Source organism: Ursus maritimus, unplaced genomic scaffold, assembly GCF_017311325.1.
Source record: "Ursus maritimus isolate PB19 unplaced genomic scaffold, ASM1731132v1 scaffold_2, whole genome shotgun sequence".
Lineage (NCBI taxonomy): Eukaryota > Metazoa > Chordata > Mammalia > Carnivora > Ursidae > Ursus > Ursus maritimus.
Window position 1 is genome coordinate 16,398,158 of NW_024424452.1, and position 14,739 is coordinate 16,412,896.

The window sequence follows — 14,739 nt, forward strand, 5'->3', positions numbered from 1 at the left end:
CTTTTGGCCTCAGACTTCGGCCCCAAGCGGAGAAGAGGCTCAAGTCAGGAGCGCGTAGCAGTGGGGAGCGCCCTCCATCCCGTCTTCTTTCCTGGCTGGAGAGGCTGGGAGAACAGGCCCACAGGGCCCTCTCAAATGTCCCCGGGGGTGCGGGTGCACGTCTGGGTGGCCACGCGTGACAGCAAGCAGCTTTGCCGTGGGGCCGTGTGTGGGAGAACGTCAGCGTGTCAGTATATCTCCGCGTGGGTGTCAGTGGGCCTATTTCTGTGTGCCTTGTGTGTCAGCCCTTCTGTCTGTGTCACTGGTCTGTCTGGCGGTGGCGGTGGCGGTGGCGGTGTGGGTGGGTAAATCCCTTTGTGTCTCTGAGCCCTGGGGGTGGAGGGCTGAGCAGCTGCAGGTTGCAACTGGGAAATCCAGGCAAGTGAGAGTAGGTGGGTGTGAAGTTGGGAGAGGCTAGATGAAAGCAAGTGAATACACGAGAGGGGCAGAGCAGAGGAGGGGGTGAAAGCAGCGGGAGGAGGCTGGCACGGGGAGCCGGGGAGAGGGGGGTCGGAGTGCTGCCCGTGTCTCTCCTCCAGCCCTCCCTGGGCTTGACTGTGCTTGCTCAACTTGGCCCCCGCCGCTGGCAGCGAAGTCACCTTGCACCAGAGACGTGGCAGGTCGGGTGGAGGCTGGAAGGGAAGAGAAGGGGAGCAAAGTGAGGCCGGGACAGGAGCGGCTGGGGAGATAGCGGCCAGGGTCAGCCTCCCGGGCCTGCATTCCAAACCCCTTCTGGGAGTCCAGAGCCCATTCCTGCAAGGCTGACATTTAGCTGGTGGGTACGATACTGGTGAATGCGTAGCTGTCCTGGGTGTCACGCACCTCCAGGGTGACTGCATTCTCAGGACCACTTCTGCCCTTGAAAGGTTGCCTTCTGCTCATTCCCTCCAAGGTGGGAGGCGTCCTTTGGGCTGTCAGCTACCTGGCCTCCAGGACCCTGTTCCACAAGACTTGCGGTGTTCATTCGGACCGGACCGCTTGGGGCCCTTGCATGTGACCTGCAAATAACCTGCCCCCTGCAGATGACCCCCTCCCCAGACCTCTGCTCCGAGCCTAGAGCTGGGAGCATCAGACTCAGGCTAGGGACTGTTCATGGATTCTCCCTTTCTTTGCCTCCCAGGCGAAAGACAGCGATGATGAAGAGGAGGTGGTCCATGTGGATCGGGACCACTTCATGGATGAGTTCTTCGAACAGGTAACGGAGCTTCCCATGCTCCCAGACCCAGAAGCTGGCCCCCAGCCACCAACTTCCTTCGCCCTCTTCCCACCCCTGCTCTCCACTCCTACGCCCTCTTGGCCTTTTACCCGTCCCTCACCTCTGGCCCGTTTACCCGAGCCCTGACTAAGCCCCCAGGACCCCTTGCCTGGCTCAGCGACTTGGCTGGGCACGGCTGATTTGCTGCCCCAGGTGGAAGAGATCCGGGGCTGCATCGAGAAGCTGTCAGAGGATGTGGAGCAAGTGAAAAAACAGCATAGTGCCATCCTGGCTGCCCCCAACCCAGACGAGAGTGAGTTCTGCTCCTGCACGGCCGTGAGAGGGACGGGGGTGGACGGTGTGCGTGTGTGGGGGGAGGGGAGGGATGGGGTCTGGGCTCCCAACCAGACCTCTCATCTGCTGTGGCTCTCCCCTCAGAGACCAAACAGGAGCTGGAGGACCTCACTGCCGATATCAAGAAGACGGCCAACAAGGTTCGGTCCAAGTTGAAAGGTGAGGAATGCAATCCCCAGATTAAGGAGAAAAACAACTCTGCCCTCATTGGACCAAACATGCCTTTCTATCAGAAGTTGTCTACAAATTTCCAGGACCCAGATTCCTAAACAGTGAGAAAGCACAAAACCCCAGATGCTTTGGAGAAAGATACATGACAAAGAAATGAGGGAGACGAGGGTTTCTGTCCAAGTGGCGTCTGAGCTCTCCTGGGTCCACCGGCACGAAGGTCCACCAGAAACCACAGCGTTCCAAGTGGCTTCAGTTTCATTAAATCCTGAGTTCTCCAGAACAGGTGCCGGGCATAGCGCTAAGCACCCAGTAGGTGGGATCAGCACACACTTCTGAGCTGGTATCCTCGGCTCAGGACAGATTGGACTGTGTGGCTGACATCAGGAGCTGGCAAGCTTTCAGGAGGGACCTGCCAAATGCTTATGTATTCACTCTAATTTAAGGACTTGGGTGCTGGTAATAACCACCTTCCCCCAAAGCATTGTGGGTTGGGAACCTCCTTGTCTGCCCGTGCCAGGGGAATAGCAGTGGGACCGTGATGTGGTAAATTCAGCATCAGAAAACATTTGCCAAGCACCCACTTTGAGGCACACTGCGGGGCATTGGGGAGAAGGTGCCATGTCAGGTGCCTGGCCTTAAACACGCCTCCCTGGGTCCAGAGAGATGAGAGCAGGGGCTCCATGCCTTCCCGGCCTCAGTGGGAGGGCACGTGTGAGCCTCCCATGCTGATCTGTAAAAATAAGCCTTTTACACTCTTATCCTGGAAAGGAAAATGACTTAAACTGGGAGCACATTAAGTACAAATCCAGGCAGAGGGAGTTCAACTTCCATCCTCACCTCAATTCTGGACAACTTCCATCCTCAACTCATTCCTCCCCTCGGCTTCCTCATTGGCACAGTAAGAAAAACAGAAGCAATTTCAAAGCAGGCTTTTTTTCAGGGGATAGCAAATTTTTTTTTCTTGCATGAAATCTTACAAAGAACTCTGATATATGCAATACATAAGAGACATGCTGTTCTGGCTGAGCTGGGGTTGGGAGGCCCAGGGCCCTACCTACCTGGTCTCCCCTTTACTCCCAGCAACAGCCCCCCGAGGTTCTTTCTCAGAAGCAGGGTTCCATGGAACACCCTTTAAAAATCCCTGGGCTTAAAGACTTCTTTGGGCCCTCTGAGCTCAGACCTTAACACTCTCTGTAAGACCGTGGGGTGGCTCCATGTATGATGAGTCCAGGAACAGCCCAAGAAAGAAGCTAGGAAAAGTAGCAGTGCATAGAGAAGCTGACCTTCCAGACCTCCAGAAAAAGAGAGAAGATTCTCTTCTCCTCCATCTTTCTCCAACTGTTTGTTGGCATGAGCTCGGGCTTTGTGTGTGACCTTAAGTGAGTCGTTTTACCCAGTTGAACCTCAGGTTCTAGTGTGATCCATGGGCTGATATCACTAACTCTCAGGATTGTGGTCAGAAGTCAGTGAGACCCTCTAAAGGACCCTTTGCTACAGGGTTTGGCTCCAGCCCCAAGTCTGACAACAGGGTCTCCATAGGGGCCAGGAGTTCCGACCTCCCTGGGTGTGCTGTGCCTTCCTGTGCCTTTCCCACAGCAGTGGGCCAGAGGGGTCACTCAGTCACTGCGACCCCCCCATTGCTGGCAGGGGAGCATTGGGGTGCTGTTCAGCCCCCAACCTTTCCTTCTGCCAGCAGAACAGGGAGGTGATGTTCTCAATGGCCCAGAGGCCCTTCCAGGTCTGGAGGGCCTGGTGATTCATCCCGGCTGCATTTTCAGAGCACTGTAGATCTTATCGCAGGCAAGCTCTTTTTTAGAAAATCTGAAGGATAGATGTCAGGAGTGCATGATCCAGAAGTAGGAATCCCAGTTAATCTGTGCGCTTTTCCAGAACATCCTTTAGATGTGGGAATTTCTGAAACAGAGCTCACCCTGCAGGGCTGGGGGAGAGCTGTTTTTCTGTCGGAACATCCCTCCCTCACCCTAGAATTTTCCAAGAAAAAGGCGGCCACTAGAACCTGACCCTCCTGGAAGTGGCTGCCTTCCTAGAGAAAAACCGCAGGATGCGTGCCTGCCACCGGTTTCCAGAGGCTGTAGGAAGTGGAGAGTTCCCCCACGTACTGGAGACCCTCGTGGGGTCAAGCAGGAGTTACAGCCGTGGGACTTTCCAAGACCCAGCCCTTCAGCCAGAACAAGTAGCCCCTTTCTGTCTGGTGACCTACCGACCATCAATCTCCCCTCCTACCTGCCTTCCAGACCCCCTGAAACGTCTGTCTATTCACCCGCCTCCTGCCCCCGCACCCGGGATCCTTTACTGTCTGCCCTCGCCAAGGGTGTGACATCTCTTCACAGGCCCGGGGCCTGCCTCGGGCTGTCGACCCTTCCTACGTCCCGGACCCCCGCCCCACATGCCCCGGGTCTCCCGGCCGGTCACTGCACCCTCTCTCCCGCAGCAATCGAGCAAAGCATTGAACAAGAGGAGGGGCTGAACCGTTCCTCCGCGGACCTGCGCATCCGCAAGACCCAGGTGGGAGGCGACGGCCTGGCGGGGCGGGGACCGGACCGAACCGGACTGGGAAAGGAGAGGCGAAATGGGAGTGGGCGGGCCAGAGCGGAACGGGGCGTGGTCAAGGAGGCGCCTGGGCGGGGTTCTAGCGGGGGGCGGAGCCGAGCCGTATCTCCGAGGGGCCGCGGCAGGCTAGGGCGCTGGATGGGGGGGCGGGGGGCGGGGGGCGGGGGCGTTCTGGGGCTGAGCACTTGTCTGGGGTTGGCATCGCGCCGCGAGGTAAAGAAGGGCCATAGGCCAGCTCAGCCCCCCCTCCCCACTGCATCCCTCCACTGGCCGCCTCGCCCCCTCTGTCCCGGCCTCCTGATGTGTCTGTACCCCCACTCTAGCACTCCACACTCTCCCGGAAGTTCGTGGAAGTAATGACCGAGTATAACGCGACCCAGTCCAAGTACCGGGACCGCTGCAAGGACCGGATCCAGCGGCAGCTGGAGATCAGTGCGTGTGCCCCTCTCCGGAGTGTCCAGGCTTGCCCCAGCCCTCTTCCGTGGCTGCCTCAGGCCTTACGTGGAGGCCAAAGGCCGGGTGGGAGGGTGGGCTCCTGGGTCTCTGCCCCATCCCACCGCCTCAGGCCCCCCAGACTGGCCCAGTCCCTGAGCAGGGAGGCCTTTCTCCCCACAGCTGGAAGGACCACGACGAACGAAGAACTGGAAGACATGCTGGAGAGCGGGAAGTTGGCCATTTTCACCGATGATGTGAGCCCTGGGTGGGGGTGGGTCTGGCTTTGGAAAACATTTGCTTCTCCTCCCTCCCCAAGCCGAGGTTGAGTTCAGGTCCTAAGTCCACCCTGGAATCACAAACAGTGGGAAGCCAGGACCTGGCGCTGGGGATTTCCACCGGAGCAGGGAAGGAAGGCACCCCCATAAAAATGGTCAACATTTTGAGTAGCCGGATACTGTTCTAAGCACTTTACATATTTACATTTGCCTGCTCTCTCATTTGGTCCTCACCAGCACCCTCTGAGGGAGCCAGATTTCACCAATGAGGACATCCCACCCAGAGATTGACCAGAGAGGTTAAATAACTCGCCCAAGGCCTCAGAGGCAGGACTCAGATCAGTTAGGGCTCTGACGTACTAAGATACACTACCTCTATGAAGCAGGTCATTTCACCAAATGACTAACTTGCCTACATTGTGAAATTGAAAAAAAAAATACCAGTTTTAGTTTTGCTAAAGTTTTACTCCCTGCCCTGCCCTTGTCATCTTAAATCTGAGGGGATGGGCTTCCCCCACTGTAGTTCTTCTTTCTCTTCGTAGACTTTGCCTTGGCCTGCCCAGTTCTGTCTCTGCTGATGGCCGAACGGCTCTGGTTAAGATTTCTAGTCCAGAACTCAAGTCTGTTCAGTGACTGTCTAGCAGTTCTCAGCAAATTGTTATTTAGAGAACTGGTCTTTGTTAAATTAGCTTTGAGCGAATTGATTAGGGCCAGTTAGCCTGGAGCCCTCCCAAACAGCTCTGCCCAGGCTTCTGTCTGAGAACGGCGGGGAGCCTGGTGGGTTATAAAAGGACAGAACTGATTCCTGCCAGTGAACCCACCATCATTGCAATGGAAACCCATCATTATAATGCACGGTGGTGGGGATCTTGCCTGAGGGATGTGCAACCTGCAGACAGGCCCTGAGGTAGTGGTTAACTACTGGAGTCAGGGAAGGCTTCCTGGGGGAAGTGGCATTGAGCTGTGCTTTAAGGAACAAGGACCATTTGGACATGGTGAGATGGGCAAAAGGCCCGCTAGAGAAAGGGCACAGACTGAACAAAGACAGGGAGAGTGGACCACTTGCCAAACAGCCATTGGATAATTTTGGCTCTTAGAGGGTATGTAGGAGATGAGGGCAGAAAGGAAGACTGAGCCCTGGATAGGGTAAAGGTGTACAGTCTGCGGTGGGGAGCAGGGAGGAATCGCGGGGAGCCCTGGAGGGTTCCAGAGCAGTGGGATGGCTTGATGAGGTCTGAGCAGTGAGTAGTTTGGGAAGCGAGTGGCCTGGCTCAGGCCAGCTGTGTGTGGGGCGGAGGGATATCTGACTGTGGGTTGGAGTTGGTCTCTCTCCCCCTGACTCTTGAGGGCTGCGGTGCATTTCTTTATTTCTCTCCCCCCTAATGTCATGGGGGCTCCAGAGTGGGCACACTGCCTTCTCATCTGGCCTTCTCTGCTTCTGCTTGCTTTCTCTGCTGTGTCCTCTGCCTTTGACCAGACAGGGGCCCCCAGTACCAGTGGTGACTCTACACCCCTATCACTCTTCCCTGGGCTTCCCTGGGATGTGTGTGTGTGTGTGTGTGTGTGTGTGTGTGTGTTTAGACTAAGCCCTGGGTGAGGTGGTGGGCTCAGCCAATTTTTAGTTCGTGTAAGTTAACAAGCTTCTCTTTAGTGCTTACTGTGTGCCGGGCGGGTACTGTTCTAATCGGTGGATACACCGTGGGAGGTGGGCACTGCTGTCGTCGACCTTTTCTAGGTGTGGAAACTGAGGCCCAGAAAGATTAAACAATCCGCCCGCTAGTAAATGACAGTCGCATCGGAACCCCAGACTCTCTGGCTGCAGAGTGCAAACTGTTAACGGGAGCGAAGGGGGTCTGCAGCGCCTCCCCTCACGCCCCCCGCCCCATCGCCCTAGATCAAAATGGACTCACAGATGACGAAGCAGGCCCTGAACGAGATCGAGACGAGGCACAACGAGATCATCAAACTGGAAACAAGCATCCGAGAGCTGCATGACATGTTTGTGGACATGGCCATGCTCGTGGAGAGCCAGGTACGGCTTCTCCCCCACATTCTAGGAGCCTCCTGCCGGTCCCTGGGGTGCCCCCTCCTCCGGCCCAGCCCCCACCCCGTCCTACGCACATCTCCTCGGCAGGGTGAGATGATTGACCGCATTGAGTACAACGTGGAACATTCCGTGGACTATGTGGAGCGAGCCGTGTCCGACACCAAGAAAGCTGTGAAATATCAGAGCAAGGCCCGGAGGGTAAGCCGGTGGGGGCGGGGAGGGGGGGGACCCGCAGGACTTGGGGGAGGGGCCGAGCTGGCCTGTGGTTGGGGACAGGCAGGCGGGGCAGGTGGGCTGCAGCCCAGCGCTTGGGGCTCTGTTCAGGCCAGGCCTGAGGTGAGTGTTGAAATCCAGAGGGAGGCCTTATCTCTGGCTCTGACCTCTTCCTTTTTCTGTTTTCTCTCCCCTCCTCTTTTTCCTCTCACCTCCTCCCCCATCTGTCCCCCCATCTGTCTCTCTGTATCTCTCTGTCTCTCTCGTTCCTTCTTCCCTGTCACCCTTTCCGCCTGCAGAAGAAAATTATGATCATCATTTGCTGCGTGGTGCTGGGGGTGGTCTTGGCGTCATCCATTGGGGGGACGCTGGGCTTGTAGGCCCCCCACCCCGTCTCTCCCAGATCCTTCCCCCACCACATTGGGAGCAATACCCCCACCACCCCTTTCACTCCATCCCCTCCTCCAGGCTCACCCCCAAGACAGACCCAGACAGCCCCCACCCTCCCCACCTCCTGTCAGACCCTGGAGTCCCTGGACCTCACCCCGCCATGGACCACCCCGCCCCCGCACGCAGATAGCAGCAGGCGTGATCACACATGCACAGCAACATGCATGCCGCCGGCACATGCTCGAGACGTGTGGACACCCCAGCGTGTGTGTGTGTGTGTGTGTGTGTGTGTGTGTGTGTGTACATGTGTAGAAGCAGCAGATCACCCTTCTGGCCCCCCACCCCAAGTCTGCGTCCCGTCTGAGCTTCCCCCCTTCACTTGGGTTGTTGTGTAGAGACTGTAGCCACGTGGAACAGCAGCCCACCGAGCCCCGGTGTGTCTTCTGTGAATAGGTGTGTGTGTGCGTGTGTGTGTGCGTGGCCACAGACCCACGGACACAATTTGTGTACCTGGAATGTTGGGTTTGAGTGTTTGCATCCAACCCAATAGCACTTCACGGATCCCCACCTTCCCCGTGGCCGCTGTAGAGAGGGCGGGGTGTGAGTGTGCGGACACTCACGCGCGTTCTCAGATGATCCAGGTAGCCCGGATGCACACAGGCCATGGCGCACACCCCAGTGTGAGGCTGAGCAAACCTTCCTGGCTTAGTCACCCCACGGAGTGTGTGTGTGTGCACGTGTGTGTGCACGCGTGTGCACGTGTGTGCATTGAGAGCCTGTGGAGTTTAACCAAGGCGAGTGGAAGCAGGTAGTGGAAGTGAACCCGTATCCATAACCCAGCTCAGCCTGCCTAGACACGTGCACTTCTCCCTGCAGGTAATGTGAGCAATGCGTGTGTGTGTGTGTGTGTGTGTGTGTGTGTCTCTCTCTCTCTCTCTCAAGGATGTGCTTCAGGTGTTGATAGGTCTTCTCCGACGGAGCCCTCCATATTGTGCACTGGACACCTTGTTGGGTGGGCACAAAAATCTGTGTTTCTGTGCTAGGTAGAATAGGTCTGTGTGAGTGTGAGCGTGTGTGCGTGTGGAGAGGCTCTCCACATAGTGTGGTTTTGCCCATCTGTGTCTTGTATGCACACACGTGTTCTTCTTTAAAGACCTGTGCCCCGTCCGGGTTTGTTTATCCAGATGTGTTTGCCCTCCCCCTCTCTCCCCAGAGCTGCTGACCAACACCTGGTGTGGCCACACACCGTTCCACCAACATTGTGCAACTGGAGCTTCCTGCCCTGCCAGGTCCCAGAGCCCCGGTGCACACATGCCCACATGCCCGTCTTTCTCTGTGTCTCTGCCAGAGGGTAGACCTTCATCTGGGAGAGCTGGTATACCTCAGTGTGCTCTCACGGGCCAGGCCGAGGAGGCCCCGTGCCGGTGGTCCCCCTGGGCGCATCCATGGCCGCGGGAGCACACGTGCCTGCTGCCAGGGCCGTGGTGCCCCGAGAGGCTGCACCCGTTTGCACGCAGACGCCGCCTGGAAGGGCTCTTTGTGCGAAATGGTACCGATGAGGTGAATGTCGAGGGCTGCCCCGGGCAGATGGAACATGGGGGGCCTTCCTGCCTTCCACACATTTACCTCAGAACTGGGAGAGGCCAGTGTTTGTCTTCACCACCCCGTTTGATGCCCTGGGCTCCGCCTCAGGGACTGGAATTGCAATTTCAGGCAGACTGGAATGGCCAGTGTGGTGGCCTCCACTCCGGGGGAGCTGAGGCCCGGGACCCCTCCCCCGGACACAGCTCCTGCCGGATGCTGGCCATAGCTGTCCCCGCTCCTGCCCGCCTCCTGGATGGAGACTGAAGCGAGGCCAGGTGTCTGAGGGCGAGGAAGAGACCAGCGCCTCCCTTGCTGTATAGACAACACACACACGGGGCACGGGCGGGTTTGCGAGGCTGGTGGCAGCGGGAGGTACAGGACCGAAGGACCCGCCTGTGCAGGACTGAATGCACACGGGAGTGTACGCCCAGGGTTGGGTGTGCATGTGGACGGGGTGCAGGAGTCGGGGACATGTGTGCAGGTTGTTTCCAGGGTCCCACTTTATGTGAAGTGTGTGTGTCTGTGTGTGTGAGAGAGACAGAGACAGGGAGACAGTGCAGATGTGGCCTTCCAGAACACAGCACCCCTCCCGCCCCCGCCCTGTCCCCTTCCCTACTTGAGCCGTTGGAGCCCTGTCTGTGTGAAGCCAATCTGCTAACAGCCCCCAAGGTGGGCTCTCTTGAGGGAAGCCTGCCCGTCCCTTCCAAGAATGTCCTTCTGCAGGACAGGAAGTGTGCCCCAGTGTCCAGTTACAGCCCTCCTGCTCCCATCTCAGGCTTCTTTGGGGACATCAGAATGGGCCCCAGCTCCCCCGCCCTTTTTCCTTCCTGCCGCGGGAGCCAGGACACCCTTGCAGGCCAGGTGTTTCCGGAATTCCCACAGCCTTGGGGCCACAAGCACGAGGGCGGAGCCATGGCTGGGGGGGTGCTGTGGCCTCCTTGAGGGGCGTTAGGCCCATAGCTGCCCATCTCTGGGTCTCGGTTGGACCCCAGGATGCCCGAGGGTCCGCTGTGCCCCAGCTTCTTCAAGTCCCACACACCGTGTGACGGCTGCTCGTTGGCTGCTGTGTCTGTGCCTGGAACGTTGTCTGAGGGCTGGTGTCTCGTGCATGTTCTCGGACGAGTGTGTGCTGCTCCCCTTCCACACACCTACAGCCACCAAGCCCACGTGTGCCCCGTGGGTGGTCCTGGGCCTGGCCAGGGCTCGCTGCTTCCCCTCCCCCCCCAGCCCTGCCTCTCACGAAGCACACTGCGTGTCCATCCCATGTGCCTGTGGGTCGATGCACGCTCTTGCCACGCCTCGAGCGTGTGTACATGATGTGTTCTATGCATTCACCCTGTCCCCCAAGCCCGCCCCGCAGAGGACAAGATGGGTGGCCCCCGGCTCCCTTCTCCCCCCACCCCCAGGCCCTGCCCGCTGTGCAGCCGTGTGCGTTGGCGTGTGTTTCCGTGTCGCTGGCGTGTCACGTGATGTAGCCGTGTTTGCTGACATGAGCCCTTGCCCCTTCTGTTTCTCCGTTGGTTTCTAGAGCTCTTTCCCTCTCCTCCCTGGAGGGGACAGGACTCCTGGGGCCTGGCTGGGGGCCCAGAGCCAGGCCACCCTCTCCTGTTAGCCCTCAGAGTCCCATTTCTCTCTATTGGTGACCAAGTTGCAAATGGATAAAACACAGGAAAATTCTGCCCCCCCCACCCCGCCCTGCATGTCCTGTCCCCAGAGCCCCCCACCCCCACCCCGGGCCGGGTCGGGCCCCGTGGGACGGGAGAAATAGCAACCAATCCAACAGCGGGCGTGCTGTGTGCTCACTTCCTTCTGTCCCCGCGTGGGACAGGCGCCGTGGGGAGGGGGAGACAGGGTGGAAGGCGGGAGGGGGGGCTGGACAGGGAGCTGGACGCGGGCTTGGATAAAGAGCTTTAATCCAGGCCTCAGCCAGGTACAGCGCAATGTTGTAGGAACCAGTTTGGGTGCAGGGGTGAGAAGAAGGGAAAACACACAGATCTGCTTAGGCTCCATTGAAAAGAAAAGAGAGCTGTCTAAAGGTGATAAATGTTTTTAAAATAACGGGACGAGGACCCCCGAGGAGGGCCGAAGGTGGTGGGAGGAGCCAGAGGTATCTTCACTCCGAATCCAGGCCCGAGGGTCATGCCTGGACCTCAGAGGGCCGGCACGCAGCCCGGGGAACTCCTCCTCGCTTGCTGCTTGGAAAGCCAGAAACGGGACGGGGCGGTTGAGAACGTCAGGCGAGTCGGACATTCGCCAACCAGCCGGCAGGCCCGGGCTGCGAGGCAAGACACGCCTGTCCCAAGAGCCTGCCCTAGAACTTCGAGGCGTGAGGACTCGGACTCCGGGCTCGTGGATTAGAAACGTGGAGAGCTGTAGGGACAGCCAGGGTGGCCCCAGACCCATCCTCCGGCTCTAGAATGCAGCCCTCCCCCTCCCCCCGGGTTTGAGGGCGCCGGACCTGGGCGCATGTGCGCATGTGCCATGCTGGGCTCCAGGCCCTCGCCGCGCCGTCACGGGGCGGAACCCTCCACAGCCCGCACCCAGCGGATGGTGCGGCTCCGGCTGTCCTCCCACGAGAACAGGGGCTCGTAGCCGAAATGGCGCCGAGCCTTGTCAGTGCTCACGGTGAAAGTGGTGTTGGCCACGGCCAGCGTGTAGGGGTTGAGCAGGGGAGCGTAGAGAAGCAGGGGCCGCAGCAGCCACTGCAGCAGGGCGTTGAGAGCAGCCAGAAGCATCAGCAGCCAGTAGGGCACCAGCAGGCGGGTCTCCACCAGCCGCAGTCCGCACGGGCCCAGGAACTCCATGTTGAAGTCCTCGTAGCTCTTATAGGGGGACTCGTCGTAGCAGAAGTACACCTGGCCGCCCAGCAGCGCCGCTTGCCGCTGCAGCTCCCGGGCCACCAGCACGTGCATCCAGGCCACGTTGCCTGCCGGTGGGGGGAAGGGAGGCCGATGTGGCCCTGAGTGCCCCGGAGCCCACGGAGGGGCTGCTCTCATCTGGGCCGGCCCGTGTCGCAGCCGGGCCCACATAACTAAGGCCCTTGGCAAGGCTGCTTTCTCCCCAGCCCCTGGAGCCACCCGCCCTCCCGGGCCAGCCTGGATGGATGCTACTTCTCCGGCTGCTGCTGGGGGGCGGGGGGGGGTGGGCGGGAGGTGCTGCTCGCCTAACTGCGGTCCTGTCCTCGCCGGTGGCGTGGTTTTTACACCAGCTCCACCCCCCCCAGCTCGCACGGCAGCCGTTTCTTCTGGGGTCATGCAGACAATGCCCCCAGATCTGGCTACTCTGGCGCAAGCGGGGCTCGCCCTTCGCTGGCCGGGGTGCATAGCGCCCACCCAGGACCCCAAGGGCCCTGCCCCATTCTTAGCCTCCCCACTGTGGAGCCGGGGCCATACCCACATAGACCCGACCGTGCTCCACAGAGGCCGGGATGGCCCGGAAGAGCCGACCCCCCAGGCGAAGGCCCTGGTGGTAGAAGTCCCGCATGATCTGGTGGCCTTCGCCGTAGATGCCGGTGGGACGCAGGGCACACGTCACCAGGGGCAGCCCCCCATGGACCTGGGGGCGAAAGGCAGGCATAGCGAAGATCTAGGACCCAGCAGCCTGCCCTCCGGCCCGGGCTCCTCAGATTGGAGATAGAAGGGAGGCTGCAGAAAGTCCCACTGGCGCTGGCTCTGCCGGTGCCGGGGCAGCCCTCCCCACCCCAGCTTTGTGTCTCTTCACCTCCTGGCTCACCTCCCTTCCATTGGCTTCCAGGACCAGCTGCTCAGCTTGGGCCTTGCTACAAGGATAGGGGTGTTTGTGTACTGCTTCGTATGGGGTGTCCTCATTGCCCCTAGTTGAGGGAGAGGGAACATTCTTAATGTTGAGGGCAGACGGGCCTCCTCAAGTACTGAGGGGAACCTCAGCTTACCTGTAGAAGGGGTGGCCTTTGATGTTGGGCCCCACAACCTCCATGCTGCTCGTGTAGACCAGGAACCGTGTTCCAGTCTGCACACAAGCCTCAATCACGTTCTTTGTGCCTGGGAGAGGTGGTGGGGAGGGGAAGGGTGGGCCCAAGCGAAAACTTCCTCCCTCTCTGCATCTCTCCCGCCCGCCATCTCAAATCTGGATGAGGGCCCGTGGCTTCCTTCCCCAGGTCCAGGGAACACCACAGCAGGGCTGCAAGGGCTGCCGGAGTGCCATTACAGGGACAGGAGGGTCCAGAGGACAGGTTTTCACAGGAGAATCCCAGAAGTCAAGGTCAGAGAAGGGGCAGGGAACAAACAGCCACCTCACCCTGCACGTTGACCTCATAGATGGTCTCGGGGCTGGCCCTGCCAAACACATCCACCAGGCCAGCTGTGTGGATGACCACGTGGGCTCCAGCCACAGCCGCGGCCACCTCGTGGGCCTGGGTCACATCCCCCTGGATGGCAGTCACCCGCACAGGCCCTGGTAGGGATAGGGGCACCCGGAGGCAGTGTCAGAGCTGGGGCCGCCAGCCAGGGGCTGGGCTCAGCCTCCACCCTGAGGAGCCCCATGTTCCCGACGTGACTCATTCATCCCAACCATGTGCACTGGAAGGATCTAAACAGGCATCATCTTTTCCACCCCCGCCAAGGGAGCCCGCCCACTCTCGCGTCCCTCCCCACCGCGGTCACCTGTCTTCAGCTCCTCCAGCCAGGGACCCAGGTGCAGGTCAAAGACCCGCAGCTCCGAGAGCCGGGGTTCCCGCTGCAGAAGCATCCGCACCACATGCTCCCCCAGGAAGCCGCAGCCACCTGTGACCAGGTACACGAGCTTCCGGATCTCGGTAGCCTCGGCCATGCCTGGCTGCGGAAGAGAACCCGAGTTGCTGGCCACCGCCTCCCCGGGGCTGCCAGCACTCCTGGTACTCCTAGCTGGGGCCTCTGGCCTAGTGGACTGGAGCGGCGATGCCGGGCCCGAGGGGCTCCCGAAGCCTGGCACCGGTGGTGCCACAGCCGGGCTACCTGCCCTCTGACCCGGGCAACTGCAGTTCCTGAGATAAGAAGGGTGAGGGCCTGGCGCTTAGGGCTCAGGGGTTGAGCTGGAGGGGGAGGTTCTGGGACAAAAAATGGAGGGCAGGAGGTACAGAGCTGAGCAGGAAAGGAGAGGGAGATGGGAAGGGCTGGGACTAGGGAAAGGGACCTCCGGGCCCTGGCATCACCTTTGCCTACCTGCAGCCACGGTCCCAGGATACCCCAACTGGCCACCGGAGGGGCCGTCTTCTTGCTTCGCCTGGGCCAGCCGGCCAACACACCGTCCCCTTCCGCTTGCTCCTCCTCCCTCCTGCCCCATTCCAGGAACAGACACGAGCCCAGCCTCCACCCCTCCGTCCCCCGCACTCTTGCCAGAGGGCGCCCCCTGGCGGCCATTCTGCGCTCCACCGGCGTCTGGTTCCAGCAAAGAACTTGGGGAAGGGGGCTGAAGCCAGAACCCGCTGGGTGGGCCGGAGAATGGAGCAG

General features: G+C 59.8%; 2 protein-coding genes across 5 annotated transcripts; one reads left to right on the forward strand and one right to left on the reverse strand.

The window, feature by feature from the left end:
- The first annotated feature begins 722 nt into the window (after window positions 1–722).
- On the forward strand, window positions 723–10,987 carry STX1B (syntaxin 1B). 2 transcript variants are annotated; one of them, XM_040635041.1, is made up of 10 exons: window positions 723–814; window positions 1,160–1,234; window positions 1,448–1,547; window positions 1,673–1,747; window positions 4,212–4,285; window positions 4,654–4,762; window positions 4,946–5,019; window positions 6,935–7,072; window positions 7,175–7,285; window positions 7,600–10,987. In XM_040635041.1, exons 2-10 carry the CDS (start codon window positions 1,214–1,216, stop codon window positions 7,678–7,680), a joined length of 783 nt encoding a protein of 260 aa, XP_040490975.1. In that variant the 5' UTR covers window positions 723–814; window positions 1,160–1,213; the 3' UTR covers window positions 7,681–10,987. The 2 variants fall into 2 exon arrangements, with proteins under 2 accessions (XP_040490975.1, XP_040490976.1); XM_040635042.1 differs by having other exon boundaries at window positions 8,904–10,987.
- A 183-nt stretch (window positions 10,988–11,170) lies between these two features.
- HSD3B7 (hydroxy-delta-5-steroid dehydrogenase, 3 beta- and steroid delta-isomerase 7) lies at window positions 11,171–14,599 on the reverse strand. 3 transcript variants are annotated; one of them, XM_040635046.1, is made up of 7 exons: window positions 14,452–14,599; window positions 13,915–14,086; window positions 13,550–13,705; window positions 13,185–13,293; window positions 13,007–13,106; window positions 12,667–12,829; window positions 11,171–12,200 (listed from the first exon to the last, which is right to left on the reverse strand). In XM_040635046.1, the coding sequence occupies exons 2-7, from the start codon at window positions 14,078–14,080 to the stop codon at window positions 11,785–11,787; spliced, it is 1,110 nt and encodes a 369-aa protein (XP_040490980.1). In that variant the 5' UTR covers window positions 14,081–14,086; window positions 14,452–14,599; the 3' UTR covers window positions 11,171–11,784. The 3 variants fall into 3 exon arrangements, with proteins under 3 accessions (XP_040490980.1, XP_040490979.1, XP_040490981.1); XM_040635045.1 differs by having other exon boundaries at window positions 13,915–14,082; window positions 14,442–14,598; XM_040635047.1 differs by having other exon boundaries at window positions 14,442–14,545.
- Between the last annotated feature and the right edge of the window lie 140 nt (window positions 14,600–14,739).